The 20,053-nt window shown below is 46.4% G+C and overlaps 1 protein-coding gene across 1 annotated transcript in view; it reads left to right on the top strand.

The window, feature by feature from the left end:
* The window catches only part of LOC138511196 (gamma-secretase subunit APH-1A-like), a 240,900-nt gene extending 230,941 nt beyond the window's left edge, over window positions 1–9,959 (top strand). The window contains exon 7 of the mRNA XM_069626715.1: window positions 104–9,959. Within this exon, the coding sequence (XP_069482816.1) occupies window positions 104–141 (38 nt within the window). The 3' untranslated portion in view covers window positions 142–9,959. The remainder of the gene's footprint in view (window positions 1–103) is intronic.
* Window positions 9,960–20,053: the final 10,094 nt, after the last annotated feature.

The following is a 20,053-nucleotide window of genomic DNA, read 5'->3' as shown; positions in this document are numbered from 1 at the left end:
TAGGAAGCGAGACATTGTAACCTCTTAATCCCCATATAGGGTGAGCTTTCTGCTGCTTTCAATTGAGAATCCCCACTCCTAATGACTGTTTATTCTTTTTCAGGTCTGAGAGGGGACACGAGTCACACCGTCGGATCTTGACCTTTCATCCTGGTGGCCTCCAGCCACTGCTCCCCTTTAGGTCTGAGGGCCAGTGGTCTTTAGGACACGCCTTGCTGTCTTCAGGAACTCTCTTCAGATGATGCTGTCGGAGGCGTCTGCTGCTGCACTATGTGACCTTCCATGTCGCCTGCCCGGCTGCACCCGGCTTTCAAAGCAATAACGCTACGATTACGGCTCTCAACTTTACTAACCCAGGCTTCAGGTCTTTCACCTTAATCGCTTTCCATTGGCAGGGCTTGACTCGACCACTGAAAGCTAACCCGGAGGTCTTTCCTGTAAAGTGCTCTGTAATGCAAGCCATTCACCTCTCTTGTTTGCAACTGAAGGTTTCTAACCAGAACGCTCAGTGTTGCAGGACCCTCAACCCCCCGGCTGCTTGTTGGACGCACTTCACTACGCTGCACAGCTAATCTTTCAACAGGCCTGCTCTGCACTGGCGTCCTCTAAGGCATCTTAATGCCCTGATACCCAACTGCTCCACTGTCCTGTACTTGAAGCCGTTCAGTTCTGCTACACTGTGCTACAGCTCAACCACTACTGCCCTGTACTGGGAGCCCTTAAACTATGTTGACCTTCACTCGAGGCCTACCACTTACACAGGACTATCCACGGGACCTTTGAACTCAGCTGACCCACAGTGGAGATCTGCCCCTTCCGAAGGATTATCCAGGATATCGTTCAACTCAGCGCCTTGGCAGTGAGTCCTTCCCGCTGTGCTGCCCTCACACACTATGAACTCTGTGCCCTGCATTGGAGTCCTGCCCGCTGTGCTGCCCTCACACACTATGAACTCTGTGCACTGCAGTGGAGTCCAGCCCGCTAGCCTGCTGACCCATACTATAAGCTCAGCGCCCTGCACTGGAGACTAGCTCGTTGCTCTATCATGGAAGTCCTTCAGATCCGTGTCTCTGCAGTGGACTAGCAGTTTTGTTTTCTCATGAGTGCATGGACTCATGATGTTTTGTCTTCTCTGGGGTGTACTATTTGCCGGTGGAATGTTCCAGCTCATAAGGATAGGAGTACAGGTGGTACCCTCACTCATCACTCGTGTATTTCTAAATTACTAAGCATCACGTTCCTCGCTTTAAATCTCACTAACACTGACTTGTGCATTGATTGGAGCGCCTAGAGGAGGAGATCTTTCCAGATTGCCTCTACTTTACATCCATTTATCCTATAGTGACAGTCGCATTCCACTAACGCCCCATTTCCAGGCTATCGTATATTTTAACCTTACTAACTCTGTACACAGACGTGTAAAAAGCCTCTGAGTTCCATTGATGCACTGTACGGCATTGTCTATCCTCCTCGCATGTGACTCTGCTGCTTTATTGCAGTACACAATCTCCTCCCTTGCAGGCAGTCCTGTACTCCCCTCAGTTCTAGGCGACTGCCGAACACCCCACCAAGAATGTGCCGACTCTGCGCTTGTCATGGTTGCTGCATCACTGCCCTGCCTGATATTGCAGTACCATACAAGCTGCAGCAGAGCTTCGTCGCAAGTCTCTTTCCATTTTGATGTGTCTTTGGTCCCACCGATTGCCAGTGTCAAGGGGCCAGGAATCAGTCTCTGTGCAGCTCCCACATTGTGAAAGGAGAGGTCACAGCAGAAATTCCAAGTCCCCTGTAGAGTGTGAGACTCTGGATCCTGTTCAATGTGGTTCCAGATTTCACTGTGGCCCCACCACTGCTGTCTCCTGGCCTTGCAATGATCTGGTGCGGGCTGAAAGTAGGGGTCGCTCATCGGGGCTTCTTAGATTGCGCTTGGCATCACCTTTTAATGTGGACAGTTCCGGCTCAAGTCATTAAAACAGCCTGCCTTGTCCAATCTATATGATGACCGAGCATGATCCCGCACACACACACACACTTCAATTCCACATGTTGTTTTTGAGTGGGGGAAATCTAGGTAGCGATTGGGTCCTCTGAGGAGAACTGTCTAAAATCATGCGCAGTCGCTCTTCTGCTAGAAACAGGGCCTGATTGGCTCACGGTCTCGGGCCTGATGACCTTCATGGTCTTGATGCTTTAAGACCGGGTGGACCTGGTGGTTCTTGCTGCCTCGGGCCCTGAGGGGCCTGAGACAGCGATTCCGCAGTGAAAGAGAAACCTAATTCTTGTACTGGCTGCCGGTAGCCTTCAAATCTCTTACGAGGTTACATGTATGGTCCATGCAGCAGTTACCAAACCCAGCCCAAGGTAGGTTAAGTATAAGCTCCAGCGTCACTCTGCAGACCAGGCTCTAGAGAGCAGCATCTGCTCTACACTACTCATTCCCCAAACTAGTGAGAGGCGGATTGATTTCTGGGAGCTAGAATCCGGAACGGATTATCATTCGTCTGATAAGATCCAGCTAATTGGTATTTGTTGGGGAAAAGGTTGAAATCCTTTCTAAGCCAGCATATGACTGTTCTCTTTAACTGGTAATTCCCATGTTTGCTGTCCTAATCCGACAGACCTTCTCCGAATGCTAGCAGTGCACCCTGTTGCACCTACAGCAAGCTACCGCCATCCATGTGACTCTCTCAGTGCATTTGTCTCCTAAAAATGTTCGGCTGACGTACCAGGCTTTTGGTGACTATGTCCATGCCGTCGGCTCCAAAATGGTTTGCTCTGCTTGAGATTGAGCGATTCATCTCTCCATCATACTCATATGGGCTTCCATCTCTGGGGTTAATGACCGTGGACTCTAGTTTTCTCTCAACTCTGTAGACGGATACTCCTCCCAGCGATTGCAGTTGGGTGTGTCATGCTTCCAGGTGTTGTGTTCGTGAATTTACAATGAGGTGCCAGAATCAAGGCGCTGATACAAATATATGGATTTGAGACCAATTAAATGCAATAAGGAGTTACAATGACATGAACAGAATAAAGGTTTAATTTGTGTTTCTTTGATTATTTAGACGTGCCAACACGTGTTTCGACCTTTGTAGCCTTTCTCAAGGCAAGTCAACAATGTTGTTATCTAAGTTTTTACAACGCAAAGATTCATATAAAATGGTCACATGTTCATTGAGTCATATTCAGTAAAGAACAGATAAAGCAAAAACCCAAACAGATTGAAAATAAAAATATCAAATGCAAAGAATTTGAATCCATTGATGCATAACACCAGTAAAGTGAAGAGGGAGGAAGACTGTGTAAGGGAGGAGACACAAATGTATATAGACAGGTATGAGTTTAGCAGATTGTTGATTTAGCATTCTTGCCGATGATTGCCAACACTGTATCTATTACTATATGATAGAATGTCCATTTACTGCATCAACATGACCACCTCAATACTGAAATCCTGGTGGCAACTGTATGCCAAAATTCTAATACAAACCGAGGCTGAATCCCACAGGTCGTTATTACCTTTCTAATGCTATTAAAGGTAAACATTATGGGAAGTCTATAATCAACAATACAAGGAGTACTAGAAGGCCCGTCCGATTCCATGTATTATGCAGAGCACGTGGTCTGAACCATACTTTGCTCACAAAGCCCTGAAGCCACACTTATCTGGGCACTATGTGCCACATATGAACCCCAGTTACGTACCCACTATGTGACCGCGCTCCTAGCGACAAGATTCAGTTGGGGGAATCCACCATATACATCATTCTAAAAGGACCAAAAATGTACACCTCAGCCGAGGACTTGATTGTTAATTGCACCGCGCCTGGTGTAAGCAGCGGCAAGGTGAGCCTGCTGCAATGACTCCCGTGAAATAGTTTGCTAGTCATGGCATTACTGGTGTGATAGGGTTATCACCATTAACTCTCTGGTAGCACTATCATTTTTATGTATTGAATAATTCCGACTTTTAAGTGCTCCTCATGCACTAGTAGTGGTACCGTTTCACCATATTAATACTCATCAAATCAAATTAAATTCCATGTTCGAGTGTATCAACATAGACAGATCACGAAATGGGTGGGCATTCCTTTTGTGAATTTAGCGGGCATCATGCTAGCATGCTACTGAAATAACATCTGAAAGCTCACCTGACAATAAACGGGTCCAAGAAATACTTCCTACATTGTCGCGTTCCGAGAGCGTGTGGTCCCGTAATCTACTGTAGCACGTCCCTTGATCAAATAAAAAGACTGTGGGCCTCATTACACGGACGGCGGTGGACCAAGGTGCTGTCCATGCCAGTAAAATACCAGCACCGCCTTGGTGGAAAGGGGGATTACCGCCCTATTCCAAGGTTGGTGGGGCGGTAATTCCCCCTTCCCCCATTGCCCTTCCCCATTCCCATTTTTGCCCCATAGGGCAAATGGGAATGGGGAAGGTGCTAATTACGGCACCGCAAATTGCGGTACCGTAATTAGCTCCCTGGTCCTTTTGCGGGTAGGTTTTTAACGCCTGCAAAAAGCCGGCGTTAAATTCTCCAACCCGCAAAGGGACCTCGTAGTAAGGCGGTAAGGGTTTACCGGTACCGGTAAAATACTGGTACCGGTAAACCCTTACCGCCTACCGTGTAATGAGGCCCTGTGTATAAATGACACGTCTGAGCACTATCAGAGAACCAAAAAGTACAATACTTGGGGGACGAGGCTTACTTGTTATGCACGTTTGCGGGTCCCTTCAGCGGCGACCTTACCATCAGCCGGCGTCCGTGTGTGTTGTGTTGCGGGTACCATCTTTGAATCTTACTTAAAATACTGCGTTTCGTATTGCATGCCCTGCATTACCAGGGTCAGGTGCTATGTCCGCGTAACGTAAGTTACCGGACGAGTTGTTGAAATTGTGACTACTATTGAGCAGCTGTATAACCATTAAATGATCCATAATTGCTCCTGCATGTCTAGATTTCCTGATTTTAAATGATGTATTTTTACGGGATATCGTTCAATGTGATTTAAAAATGGAACTTACAAAGGACGCCGTCCAACCCTAAATTAGGTATTAGCCCATTATTAAGGACTTCCGATAGTCTGCATTATGTTAAATGTGAATATTTGACCTGTATGGGCATTCAAGAATGGGGACAATTAAAAGATATTGTACCCATTGTGAGTGTGTTTGGCGTGCCGATGCTTTGCAATATTTTGATGACACGGAATGTCCTAAAACATTTAAATCGGCTGTCCATCAAAATTTGGCACTATACAAGTTTGATTTTTTTATATTAATTATGTCTGCCTGATTTGCTCAGACTGTATGGCGTGTGCTGCCTCCAATGCCTACTCTTAATAATTGGTCCATGTGTAATGTTGATAACCCTATGAACAGTTTACATATGACCTGGCTTCAGGCCCCTGTTGAGCTCAGTAGATTCCAAGCCTTTGATTTATGTCCTCTGGAAATAACCCCTTGATGAACTCTGTGTGGGTGAGGAAAACACTGCACATAATGATAGTTGCATACTTGTCAAATACATTGATTGCTTGAAAACAAATCATGATATCTGGAATAGATCGCAGTTCAAGTAAGAGAGACCTATGAACAAGCAATGATTATACCAATGCTATATACAGTTCTAGATTTAAAGAAAGACATTCATCTCGTGTACTTTGAGATCTAAGGTAATACAACGTACTTTCCATATCATACAAGATTCTAATTGTCAGAGGAGTCGTCGTCTTTGGTCGACCAATAAAATGAATGTCTTCTTTATTTGTCATCTGATGATGCTCTTGCCAATGTTGCGCTAGCAGCAATTTGGGATCTTGGCTTCCTAAGCTGGACAAATGTTCTCTTAAATGGACTTGTAATTCATGGATGGTGCTCCCAATGTATACTTTGCCACAGATGCAGCGAATTCCGTACACAATAAACTTGGATCTACAATGTATGAAATCAGTTCTTTCAGAATACCTCCATGACATGTAAATGATGTTCATGCTGATACAGCACATTTGCATACACTGCAAGGGCCACGCTTGTGGAAACCTGTAGCGTGCCCTTTAACCAATTGCTTGTGGTCGTTACTGAAGGCCTTCATTTGCTTTTGGGGGTTGGCGCCCTTGTAAAAATAAAATTGGGGCTGTTCCCAATATATCCTTTAAGATCAGGATCTAGCATGAGCAAATGCCGATGTTTTTTAAGCATGCCATACATCCAATTACTATTGTGCGAGAAGTGGTAATGAAGTTCACTCCTCTTGGTTCTCTGTTGGGGCCTTGTATTTTGGGTTGTAACATGTCTTTTCTTTGAATAGGGTCTTTCTTAGCCCAAGCATTTGCTATGCACTTCCTTTACTTCGACTGAGTAAATCGCACTCTCGTTTGTAAGTCTCTAGTGAACTGCAATTTCTTTTAGCCCGATAGAATTTACCAACCGGAATGTTCTCAATCGTGGCTTTCTTGTGACAGCTCATAGCGTGCAGTGTTGAATTAACCTCTCTCGGCTTCCTAAAAGTTTGTGGTTGTATTGCTTCATTGTCGACATAGATTCTGAGGTCTAGAAAGTCTATTGTACATGGGTCTATACACTCTGTGAATTCAATGCCAAAGGTGTTATTATTGAGATGTATTACAAATGAGTCAAAGTTATCCCTGGAGCCATGGCAGATTACCAAAACATTGTCAATAAATATTTTCCAAAGTATAATCTTAGTGCCATAGTCTTTGTGGTTGTACACATGGTTGGTTTTCGAAATACCCCATAAAGAGGTTTGCCAGGGAAGGTGCATATTTTGCTCCCATGGCTACTCCTTTTACTTGAGCATAGTAGTCTTCATTGAAAAGAAATTGGTTATGATCAAGTGTAAATTGTAGAAATGCTTTAATCATGTCTACGTGACATCTGTGTGAGGCTGTAAAGTTACAAAATACAAAGTGTAATGTCTCAATTGCCAAGCTATGCTGAATTGACGTATACAGTGACTGTGACATCTAGTGTTGCTAATTGGTAGTGTGGTTCCCATGGGATCCCCTGTAGGGTAAGAAGAGTTTCTGTGCAATCCCTCAAATACGATGCATGTATATAGCATAGATCTAATCATTACTGCATTTGATATATTTCTTTTCAATCTGTTTGGGTTTTTGCTTTGTTCTGTTCTTTACTAAATATGATTCTATGAACATGTGATCATGTTATACGAATCTTTGTGTTGTAAAAATTCAGAGGAAGACATTGTTAACTTGCCTTGAGAAAGACCACAAAGGTCGAAACACGTGTTGGCACATCTAAATAATCAAAGAAAGACAAATTAAACCTTTATTCTGTTCATATCATTGTAACTCCTTATTGTATTTTATTGGTCTCAAATTCTTATATTTGTATCAGCGCCTTGATTCTGGCACCTCGCTGTAACTTGTACACTACACTAGGCAGGGGATAGCCTAGTAGTGCTGTAATCTGCAGCTGGTAATCACGTTTACTGTTTATGGACTAAAATTGAGCCACTGTGCCCCCAACACCTGGTGTTACCCCTCCTTGCATAGCTGTTGTGTACATGAGTGAGGTGCGGTATGCCATCCATTCAGTGCTTATGTATTGGGGTGGAATCTTTGCTCATCGGTCATATGGATGGGAACCCCGTCTTATATGCAAAGGTTTGGTTGGTGTATCCCATAGAAAGACCGGTTCCCTTGTACGCGGGAGCCACCCTAATTGCCTCGCAAGCTGCCGTTCTAGTTACCCCTGACCTTGTAATGGATCTTATCAACTGTGTCCCATTACTAGCCCTTTGGGAGCTGGTCATTAATGATCCCTTGTGCTGCCAGTCCTGCATCATTAGTTGTCCTGCATCATTCCTGCCACACCCAATTGTGGCTATTCTTTGTATTTCTTTTCTGTTTGTCATATCCTAATTTGTAGACATCGGTACCTCGTCTTTCGTTGTATCCCTTGAACACCGGTTTATTTTCAGTTCTCTGGCACCCGTACAAAACCTTAAAATATACCATATCCTTTGCAACTCCAGGCCCTTGTTCCCTTCTCTCTGATCAGCAAAGCCCCTCACTTACCCATCCCTTGTGGGGTCCTGTTTCTTTCCCTGTGGCCCTTCAGGCATGGCTGGTTCCTTTCCCTCGAACGCTGCAACTTTACTGTGTGCTGAGAAGGGGCCGTGAAGACCCTCGGCCATACATTCTTGAGGGTCGCGGCACCACTCTTTTACTAGGCTATTTCTTGAGTCGCCACCACTCCCACGGTTGCCTCTGCGGTACACCGGCTGCAGACGGGCACTGTGGTTCTAGCCCCCGATGCCACTAAACAGACACTCCTCCTGACGCCTCGTTCATTGGTTGATTACTCGACATCCGTTTCCAGTTCTCGGGAATTGCTGCCCACATGCGCCTGCCTCTCCCATACAGGTGCACCTGCGCACAGTCACGTGGGTCCCGTAGCAAGCAGCGGTATCGGAGCCCTCTCAATGGCACTCTGGATCCATTCCTTCTATCGCGCTACAAATGCAGAGGTTCCATGAGCCCTCACCCTTGAATATGCCAGCTAGGCCTGATGGGAGTTGTAGTAAAAAACATATGGAGGGGGCTGCAGGTGGTCACTTCAGTAAAATTATCCTATATGCACTTTATCATGAGAAGTACCGTAAGGCAGCTTCTGGCCCATGACTGTCACACAGCGCGCGACCAGAGGTCCTTGCGATTAAATTCAATAATGGCACTTTCTTGCACCTAGCTAGCACTTCAAACAGCAGTTGCTCCAATTGGAGAACTCTGTTGTGCTCGTTATGCCGGATGGGAGTTTCCCAGAGAGTTCTCTTTCCTCCACTGATTAGGGCGACACTAGGTCCAGCTCTTGCAATATTCTACAGCCCAGCCAAGCGACCCTCAATAAATGCCACAGTCCGCTCTTTACTATGCCTTGTTGCTATTCTATAGTAACCACTGCCCCCAAGATATGCCATAGTAACACAGTGAGACGGAGGAGATACATTGAACATGACACACAAGCTGGCGTCACCATACTATCTGTGCTCAACAGTGGCTCTTTAGGACCCCTGCCCGAATAAGCGGCCAGGCACCTGGCGGGCATACACTCAGCACGGTACTCTAGAGCCCCTTCCAGCTCTCGCAGGCCCCATCTCAACGTCTCACTTTAGAGGGGAAACGGGGCGTGTGTGTATATCAAGAGGGGAGGAAGAAATACATGTGCAGAAAGCTTGTTTGCACACATGAAACGGATTAGAGAACACATGAGAGAGGATTCTGTTTGGTTTCATCTCTGCAATGTTTATAGTGGATTGTTTGGTTGTGGTAGTTTCACCTGTGCTATATACCTGGTGTCTTCTTTCTTATAATAGAGGGGACCCACACTGCCCTGCCACCCTTCCCCCACCTTGGGCACCCCCTCTTTATCTCGCACCTACCAGCCCCTTAACCTCCACCTGTATATAGAGATTTGTAAGGCTTGTGAATCTGCTTAAATTCACATGCTTTGAGTAGGCTGCCATCTAGTGGTTGGTGCAGTGTATTACATCTTGTTTTTCTTTTCAAATTCTGAAAGGGGGCGTCTACAGGGGTGTTCCTATCGCACTGTCCCTATTCTAAGTACAGGTACCCATGATCTATTCTATCTTGGCATTCACCAATCAATCCACTATAACAAATTGTGAAGGTGAACCCGTGCAGACCACGAGAAAGGCGAAAAGCATCTTTGCTACTGGGCAAGGGGCGGCCTAGGGGGGTGTAGTTCGTTGGATCGGCAGGTTGGGGGCCCTCTGGGCACTCCTCAGTCAGGTGTAGGAGATACTTTCTTGTGGGGGAGCTGCTTGTAAACTAGTAAGTGTTTTATAATCATTTTTGATAATCTGTGGTGCTGAGTTACTTTTTTTTTTCAATTTTGCGGTTCTCAAGCCTCCTTTTATATCAATAAACCATGAGTTTTGTTTACATCGACACGGGTTGCTCGCGCGTCTTCTTTTGCATGGGTGCTCAGCTTAAGAATGGTTCATGTGTGAATGGGTTTCAGAAACAGAGAACACCTTGGTGGAGAGTGAAGTTTAAGTTAGAATCGTACTACTCATTTAGAGTTAATATCAAAAAGAGTGTGTGATACTTGTGTGATATGATATGATGATATACGATATGATATGGCATTTATAGGCCGCCTATACACAAGTGTTTCAAGGCGCGACAAGGCAAGGGAGGGAGAACAGAGGGAAGACAAAGAGAACGTTCTTACTGGGCCAGGTGACATTGAGATCGCGCAAGTGTAGGGGAGAGGGAAGGGGAAAGTGCTGAGGAAAGGGGGAGGGGACAGTGCAGTACATGGGATAATAGAATAAATAACAATAAGTAAAAGTAGGGCCAGCTGGTGGGAGGTGCAAGGGTAATTCTGGCATTCAGGATCCGAGAATATGGTCTGTGCGGGTGCGATATAGGGTCCAGCTCTTAGTTGGGTTTTGCGTCCTCAGCGCAGTCTTTTTCCTCCCCCCCTCTCCCCGAGGAAGACCCCTTGCAGCTCTGATTGGCAGGCAGGACTCTCATTATGCTGGGAAGAGCCCCTGGCACTTCAGCCCTTATTCCCGCTCCCCTTCTCCGACACTGAACTGAGCTTGCTCCCCCCATGATGCACGTATGGTCTGTGTGACCATTTACAAAAAAGACTTGTATTCAAATTGTCGATCTGATCTTGATCTCTAAAAAAATCATTTTCTGATCTTGATCGTGTCCTTTATTACTTACATCCCTGCTTTCTGTGTCCTTTCCTTTCCCAAATTAAGCCACGCCCACCTCATGCAGACCACGACGAATGCAATGGTGGAAACTAGTTTCATCAGCATTGCAGAAGTATCTCGGCTCCTCGGCTTGTAGCTCCACGCTCCTGGCCAACAGTTGCACAGCTTCTGATGGAGGTCAGGTTGGATTAGAGGCTGTACAGGTTCTCTTCTGGGCTCCTGCCCACTCCCATGACCTTAGTCCTGATCCAGTAGCCTCCCAACGCACGGTTTTACTTTCCTCCTGGCTGATTTGACGCTCACTCCTGCCTGTGCGTCGCCATCCTGCCCCTTTTTCCATATTTGGGCTAACCTCCTCAATATTCTGTTACACTCTTGTACCTCCTTCCTCCTATTCTACACAACTTGTGAGGGTGTTATGTAATATCCTCTCGGACACTCCCCCCTATCCCTCCAACTGGATCCTAATCCCTCTCCTTCCCTGTGCTCTCTCTCTTTCCAGGGCTTTTCTTTACCTTCGCCTCTGTCTGTCTCCTCCTTGAATTTTCAAATCTTCTCCTGATACGCTCTTGGCCCTTTTCCCATTTCTTCAAGTAGCTCTTCGGTGCCTAACTGTTTGTTTTCACCCCCCAACGTTCCCAGGGCATACCCAAGATCCCCCCTCTACTCCAACTCAAAGGTTCCTTTGTGTCTGGCTCGTGCCTCTTGCAGCAGTCACCCCCCTGCCCACCTGCTCTTCCTCCTCTGCGTGGATCTTTCTGTGCCCTTCCTGTAACTTTTCTTCTTCACTTGTTTCTGCTCTATGGCACTCTTCCGCTCCTACCCCCTTCCAATCGGATCTCATTTTACCTTATGGAATCTCTCTCTTCCTTCGCCACTCATTCATTCTCTCTTCTCTCTGCATCCTGTTATCAGTGTGCGTGCCACATTTGTGGAAGCCTAGCTGTGCTGTTCCCTCAGCTGGATCACACGGTGTTATGCAGGAGTTCATACACGGGCAGACCAAGTCTGCTATCTTGGAAAGGCCTTCAATAGGCTTGTGCTGTGATGTACACATCTGGAATCCTGAAAGCACAGCTGGCCCTACTCTTTCTGGTGAGAGATATTCATATATTGCACTGTTTCTGAGCATGGAGCTGCTCGAGTATCCGTGCGGTACTGCTCCCAGAACGCGCAGAGCTTCCTTCTGCATAGTGATACTCTGTTAAGACCAGTGCCCTTTGGGGTTCCATGTGTTGGGCCCCTACGCCATACTGCCCCTGTATCTCACATCACAAGAAAGGCGCTAACAACAAAATGACAGATTATTATAATTATCACGAAGCAGCTCAGCACTTAAGTGAAATATGCACGCCTGTCTCTGTATTTTACGTACATTGGCCCTCATTACGGGTCCGGTGGAAACCAGATGGTAGCCGCCGGACCTGTAATGATTTTCTGCCGCCGGACTTGCAGGATCACCAGGGATTATGACCCACGGCGTTCCGGGAATTTAGGCGCCGGTAAATTTTAATCCCCATTCCCATTGGAGTCCCATAGGATCTGTGAAAGGATGCGGGTGGGTGCCATTCCGCCTGCCAGGTCTGAACCTGTCGGGCGGTACGGCACCCACCTGCAGACTCGTAGTTTGCCGGACCGGCAAACTTGTAATGAGGGCCATTGTGTGTTTCCTAGAAGATGAGTTTACTGGCATTCCGTCCCAGGACAGCGGCACTCAGTGGCGCTGTTAGGTTCTGGGAAATGGTCTCGGCACTCACCTTTTTCCTTGTCAAGCAGTTGCTGGGAACAGGCACTTTTAGGTATGGTCACCCAGGGACATGCATTCCAAGGCCTCTGCTGACTCCAGTGGTTTCTCTCTGTTCCTGCAGGCCATTAATGCCATTGTGCAGTCACAACGCAAGTGTCAGACTGGGACAAAATAGACTTCACAGCAAACTGTGTGAGCAGTGCATGGCGTGTCATTTTGTTAACATATGTGGGCAATTCTGCATGTTAAAGCACATGGGGCCGGTGCGACGCCCTGCTGAGTAGGAGTAGTGCACTAAGGGCCTCATTACACGGAAGGCGGTAATGGTTAACGGTCACCGTTAATGGTAAGGGTGACCGTTAACCATTACTGCCTTACTACGAGGTCCCTTAGCGGGTTGGTGCTTTAACGCCTGCTTTTTGCAGGCGTTAAAAACCAACCCGCTAAGGGACCTTGGTGCTAATTACGGCACCGCAAAATTGCGGTGCCGTAATTAGCACCTTCCCCATTCCCATTATGCCCTATGGGGCAGTGGTGGAAGAGGGAATTACCGCCCCGCCAACCTTGGAATGGGGCGGTAATTCCCCTTTCCACCAAGGCGGTGTCGGTATTTTACCAGCATGGACCAAGGTGCTAATAGCACCTTGGTCCTCCGCCTTCCGTGTAATGAGGCCCTAAGTCATCAAACTGGCCAACATTGGCCCACAAAACAGGTCCACACTGGTCCTCTGGACACTGCAGAACTTGGAGTAGTGGTTTGCTCTGCACTTACTTTTTAGGATATCATTCTTGCTGAGCCTACTCTGTGCTGCCCAGTATGATCGTGAGCAAGTGGCTGTATCACATTAAGTCTGTATGAAGCTCAGAATGCACTTTGCAGGACAGTGAGTGAGAAGAGGCAGGCAGGTAGTACTAAGGAGTCTAGTCTTGCCATGACCAGGCATATGAGTGAATGCGAACAGATCGGTGTAACCCCCATTAACTGGGAGAAGTCCTGTAGCACAGGCACTGTTAAGAACAGTACCAGTGGTACCGGCATCCCATTTCCTATTGAGCCCTATGAGGCTCAAATGGGGATCACCCGATTCCGGCACCCGCGAAAGGGCAATTACCGGGTCCGGCGTGGCCGGAATACCCCAGCTATTGCCCATTCGCGGGTGCTGGACTTTCTTTCAAGATTGGAGGTAGTCTTCCCGGTTTTAATGGCAGGGCTAACTCCAACCTTGTAATGAAGCCCATTATTGACTGGAAAAGTTTGAATGGCTGTCTAGAATATCTGTTTGCATGCGTGGATGTCACTGGCTGTCCTGGGGGCTGTCCAAACAGTGAGTTGCTTTGTGCGTTCTGTCCTTTTCAGGCTGTCATGTTCACGGGTGTGAGGAGGGGCATTCCAGGGGCCTCTCTTCAGGCTCAAATGTCAACTTTACTGTTTAGCAAATGTGTGTGATCTTGGGCAAATCCTTTAATCACAATGGGCCTCATTCCGAGTTTGGCAGAGTGGCAAAAAAGTAGCGGTCATGGAATTACCACCATATTTACCACCCCACCAAATCTTGAGTTTGGCCTGAAGTAGAGGATTTACCTCCAGAATGGTGCTGGAGGTAAATCCCCCACCTTACTGCTGAAAAATCGTCTGTATTACCGTCAGCTGAATTTACCACTGGCAGTAATTCCTCCAAAATCCCTGTGGAGTCCTATGAATTCCCAGAAAATGTGGACTTACACCACCTACCACCACTTGTAATACTGCAGTAAATCTTCAGGACCAAGTCGCAGTAACGGTAATCCCTTTTTAGCGGTCGTTCGGCAGTAATTCTACCGTCAAACTCGTAATGAGGACCAATGTGCCTAACGTGCGAAAATGGAGTCCTATAAGTGATTCAGTTCACGGGGTTACCTATTCTAAAAGAGGTTCTCTTATCTTTTAATAGTCACTGTTGTTGCTTTAAAAACAAATATAGTGACTGTACATATATTGCATAGCACAAAGTTATGTATTGTTTGCCGCACTCATGACAACGCCACTTGAAAATTGCAGCCTTCTTCTGGCAATATAGTGAAATGGTACAATGTATTACACTGTTAAGTGACACCTTTATTTTAGCTATTTCTATTCTGACAAAGAAATGTGTATTTGGTGCACTTCAGTGTGCCTCCTTGTTGGTCAGTGGCACCTCGTTTTGCTCCTTTCCTCTTCCATGACCCCCCACCCTCTTGCAGATATTATTGATGGATGGCGGGCGGGATGCTTTGTGGTGGGGCAGAAAAACATGTTTGGATGTTGTCAGGTTGAGTTACCATATGTTTTTTAACTAGATTTTGTTGGAATTTTAGTGTAACGCCAGCACTTCACTTAGAATGCACTAGGTGGCAGGATTTACTAAGGAATAAATACAGCATCGCTGGCCCTTCCTTTGCTCGGCTAACACATTTTTAGCGACCACTTCGGTCTCCTTATTAAAATAATCATAGAACATTCTACACTGTTCACTTGGTTAAAAGGCTATTCCCACGGTTTCTTGTCATTTCAACTGACAAAATACTTTGTAATTTACTTCATTGAAATTACTTTGAAAAAATACATAGATTTTTTGGGTCGGAGGGTTCTCCCCCATGCCAAACCCTAACCCCTTCCAACCCCATTTTACCACATACCCCACAAATACTTTTAAAGTAATTTACTTTGTGGAAACAACGAGATACCATTTCAACCACTACTATAACACAAAAATAATGATCACGCCTTTATTTGTCCAGCTAATCTCAAACTGGTTGCAACGGAAAACACCCCACAAACACCTTGGGCCTCGTTCTGAGTTTGGCAGTATTTCAGAGGTAAAGCTGCAAAAATACCGCCATAATTGGTTACTGTCACTTGCTCCTGCGGATTTACAGTGGCATTGCAAGTGGTGGAAAGGCGGTAGGAATCCCCTTTTTGGAGTCCATTGCCATGGGGATTTTGGTGGAATTACTGTGAGTGGCAATTTCAGTGCAGTAATTCCACCAATTTGTAGTAAAGCCTGAGTCCTCTTGAATACACATCTCTGTGGTTACCGCTTAACTGGCTAATATACCTGACCAGTTAGGCACGGTCTCCCTAAACCACCCGTTGTAACTGTCATGGAACTACATACACTGACCCGCAGAAATAGCTTTAGTCTTCCGACTTCAGGAAACTGGGCTGGAAGGTATGTGCTGTGGACTTTCTCATCCGTCTACTGGGAGTTAGACATTTTCCCTGCCAATGCAATCTAAGGAACTCAGTATGAGTTTGGTGGTATTAGCGGTACTAAAACTGCAAAACTGAACTACCGTTACCACATGTGGTCAAAGTCGATGTTCCGCATGATTAGGTCTTCTCATTATTTGTGTCACATGATTAGGTCTTCTCATTATTCCCCATTCTCGAGTGTCGCATGATGAGGTCATGTTATTCCCCATTCTCGATTGTCACATGATTAGGTCATCTCATTATTCCCCATTCTCGAGTGTCACATGATTAGGTCTTCTCATTATTCCCCATTCTCGAGTGTCACATGATTAGGTCATCTCATTATTCCCCATTCTCGTGTCGCATGATTAGGTCTTCTCATTATTCCCCATTCTCGAGTGTCGCATGATGAGATCATGTCGTTATTTCCCATTCTCGAGTGTCGCTTGATTAGGTCATCTCATTATTCCCCATTCTTGAGTGTCACATGAATAGGTCATCTCGTTATTCCCCATTCTCGAGTGTCGCATGATTAGGTCTTTTCATTATTCCCCATTCTCGAGTGTCGCATGATGAGGTCATGTCGTTATTCCCCATTCTCGAGTGTCGCTTGATTGGGTCATCTCATTATTCCCCATTCTCGAGTGTTGCATGATTAGGTCTTCTCATTATTCCTCATTTCCGAGTGTCGCATGATTAGGTCTTCTCATTCCCCATTCTCGAGTGTCGCATGATGAGGTCATCTCATTATTCCCCATTCTCGAGTGTCGCATGATTAGGTCTTCTCATTATTCCCCATTCTCGAGTGTCGCATGATTAGGTCTTCTCATTATTCCCCATTCTCGAGTGTCGCATGATTAGGTCATTTCATTATTCCTCATTCTCGAGTGTCGCATGATTAGGTCTTCTCATTATTCCCCATTCTCGAGTGTCGCATGATTAGGTCATCTCATTATTCCCCATTCTCGAGTGTAGCATGATTAGGTCATCTCATTATTCCCCATTCTCGAGTGTCACGCCATTATTCCCCATTCTCGAGTGTCGTGGGACTACATTAGGGACAGACTTTCTCAGTGCAAGCGGTAATACTGCTCACACAAGTGCCTCCATTTAATGTGAAGGTAATACCTCCAGACTCCCCCCTGGGGGGGGGGCAGTTAATGTTATTGGGTTTAGAAACCCATAATCAGGTAGACTGGTAAATCGGGCGGTATTTGGAAATACTGCTGGCTTTAACGTTGCCACTGTACTCCTAAGAAGGCCTCCAAAGCTATTGCATGTAAAGAGGGTCCTTGTGCTTTGTTAATGACTTGCATGTTCTCACCTCGTCTTAGCCCTGTGACCTTTTGAGGCCCACCTGCATTGCTACTCTTGCCTCACTCTGGGTCCACCATCCTGATCACAAGTCCCAAGTCACACAGCCACAAATGGAAGAAAGCTTGAATTTAAGTAACGTTTCTTTTTCCTTAATTGCTAGATTGAGATGTGTCTGACTCAACATACTAGGACTCCCATGAAGACCTGCTCACCCCCATTGCACCATTGCCATGATCCACAAAGTGCACCCTCATGAACGGCGGCCATTGCTAGGATCGGTTTTGACTATCGTGGTCACATGCCAGTCTCCTCTGGGGTTCTCAGGCAGGGAGTCTTCAATTAAGGACACCTCCTGTGTGGATCTACTAGAGTATGGAAAGGCCGTGTCCCAGACCCTGTCTTTTTCACTGCTCAAGTAAGTCTTCACATGGGGTTCTAACATTTTTCCTCACCCTCCACACCCCATCCTCCTCAATCTCACTGCCCACTCTGCAGGGAATACACCTCAATTTAGCCCCTGTGGGGGAGCCTGTTATTTTTGGGGTCCTAACAAGATCAGTTGGCACGTAGGTAGATAATGTAGTGTGGTCTACGAATTTGTTATCCGAGGGGGTAGTTCCCCCGGGTAAAGATACTATAACTTTGGAGTGAGTGAGTAAAGGCCCGGTTACAGCGAACATTGCCAATAGTGAAGAAAAGGCCAATCGCACCCTGGATAGGGTGGAGGAAAAAATGAGAGTATTAAATCTTTCTGACAAGAGGAAGTTGGCGAGGTACCTACAGGTGACCCCGCTAACTCTATTGCATCGCCCAGTCCTCTTGGGACTGAATCTGCTAGCACCAAGCACATACCGGAAGTACAGCTTTGCCACGTTACTCCGACAGCTCCAGCTGGATCCCTGCACTATGAATACTGAATCACACTGGATTACGACTTGAAAGAGGTGTGTTCCGTCCAAAAGTACATTATATGCTATGGTGGATACTCTTACAGCATATTTATACTGTATTCTATCTGTTTTAGGCGTGTTTTGACTGCTGGACACACCCCCTTTGGGCTGTGCCTATTTAACAGCGAGCGTGCACGCACCAAGCAAGTACCGAAAGTACCGCTTTGCCGTGGTGCAGCGGTGTAGCAGCGCAGCAGTACAGTTACAGGTACGATCAAGGGTCTAAGGGGCTTGAGGGTGTTGGATTGTTTGATCATATCACCTACAATAGCAGCACATTGTTTACATGCTTTCATGCTGAGATCGCTCTACACACTAAAAACAAACATGCCAAATAACCCCAAAAATCTAAGCACCCCTTCAAAACCCAACACCCACATGGCCAAACGTGTTAAGCAAATTTCTAAGAAAGCAATCACGCTTTCACCAGTGCAACGGACTCGGTTCTCAAACAAGATATCCGCACATTTTGTGCTGCCCGAAATGAGAAAGACCGTCACAAAGATTGAATAAAATCAAGCAGCACATCCTGTCTGTCTGATTCACTAGACAGTAGAACTATAGCGGCTGTCCCCACAAGTCCTTCAGAAAAATCACAAGAGAAGAACTTGCCGCCAAAGATCCAAACTATTTCGGACGTCACCATCTTGAATGTAGCTAAGACTCCCCTCAAAGTGCCATCCAAATCTAATGTTCCGCCCGGCAACTATTGCGACCGCCTTCACGGACATGAGTGCGGTGTTGTCTGACATTTCGATCCATGCCAGCATTGGAGAGCTGACCATGTGTAATGAGCCGGGATCGCCGGATTATAGTGCCCGCTGCCCCATGGATTCCTCAATTCAATTAGTATCAGTAACATACGCGCAAGCGGCCCCTCGTTGAGGTCCGTCACTTCATGCCCAAGCAAGCCTTGCAGAACACACGTCATTGATTGAAACCACTCTCACCTTAGTCAATACCACCATTACCCATTTGTTTAAATGGTTCTCCTCTCTAGAAGAGAAAATCACATGGCATTCGGCCCAAATCCACCAGCTGGTCACATGGATGGCTGCTTTAAAGGGATGGTCTAGTAAAAAATTTTATTTAAAAAATAGATAGGCCACATAAAAAAAAAATACTAGCATCCTCCGTTTTAAAACTTCCTATGTAAAATTTTGAGCTATTCAAGCTCAAAATTCGAAAAAGCAAGCACAGGGGCGCAGCCATTTTGTGAAATGGAGGCCCTCCTGTGCTGGCTTTTGCTTTTGCTGCACTAATGAAGGAAAAGCCAGCCAGCTGTAGTAAACAAAGTCTACCGCTGGGTGGCTTTCCCTTCATTAGTGCCGGGACTCGGAGGACGCGGACCGGAGACCAGAGCAGGAAAGCTGCAGCTGAATCTCGGTAAGTGCTATTTATTTTTTTTACAAAAAATAAGCACTAGCTGCGTTTTTTTTTCTAAATTTTCCGGGCTGGAGGAGCCCGGAAAACTTAGAAATAAAACCGCAGCTTTAAAAATGTTGTATTTATGTTTGCGGTCGCTTTTGAAGCGACCGCAAACATAAATACAACGTTATTGTGTTGGAAAACGCTGCGGTTTTAAAACCGCAGCGTTTTCCAACACAACCGCGTGTGTTTCTGCCTGCTGTGGCTATCACTTTGGGTCTCCGGTGCAGGAGCACCGGAGACCCAAAGTGAAAGCCACAGCAGGCAGAAACACACGCGGTTATGTTTACATGCCGCGTAGTGTTTCTACCTGCAGCTGATTTCCCATTTGGGGCTCTCGGGCTCCCCGTGGGGAGCCCGAGAGCCCCAAATGGGAAATGCTAAATGCTGCGTTGTCTGCCTGAATTTGCTTTTCCATTTGGGGCTCTCGGGCTCCCCGTGGGGAGCCCGAGAGCCCCAAATGGAAAAGCAGATTCAGGCAGACACAACGCGGTTGTTTTCCGCAATGCCGCGTTGTCTGCCTGAATCTGCTTTTCCATTTGGGGCTCTCGGGCTCCCGGAGCCCGAGAGCCCCAAATGGTAAAGCAGATTCAGGCAGACACAACGCGGTTGTGTTGGAAAACGCTGCGATTTTAAAACCGCAGCATTTTCCAACACAA

This window comes from Ambystoma mexicanum, chromosome 6p (assembly GCF_040938575.1).
Source record: "Ambystoma mexicanum isolate Mex_15411 chromosome 6p, UKY_AmexF1_1, whole genome shotgun sequence".
Classification (NCBI taxonomy): Eukaryota; Metazoa; Chordata; class Amphibia; order Caudata; family Ambystomatidae; genus Ambystoma; species Ambystoma mexicanum.
The sequence above is the reverse complement of the archived record's forward strand: the minus strand, read 5'-3'. Positions and strand labels throughout refer to the sequence as shown.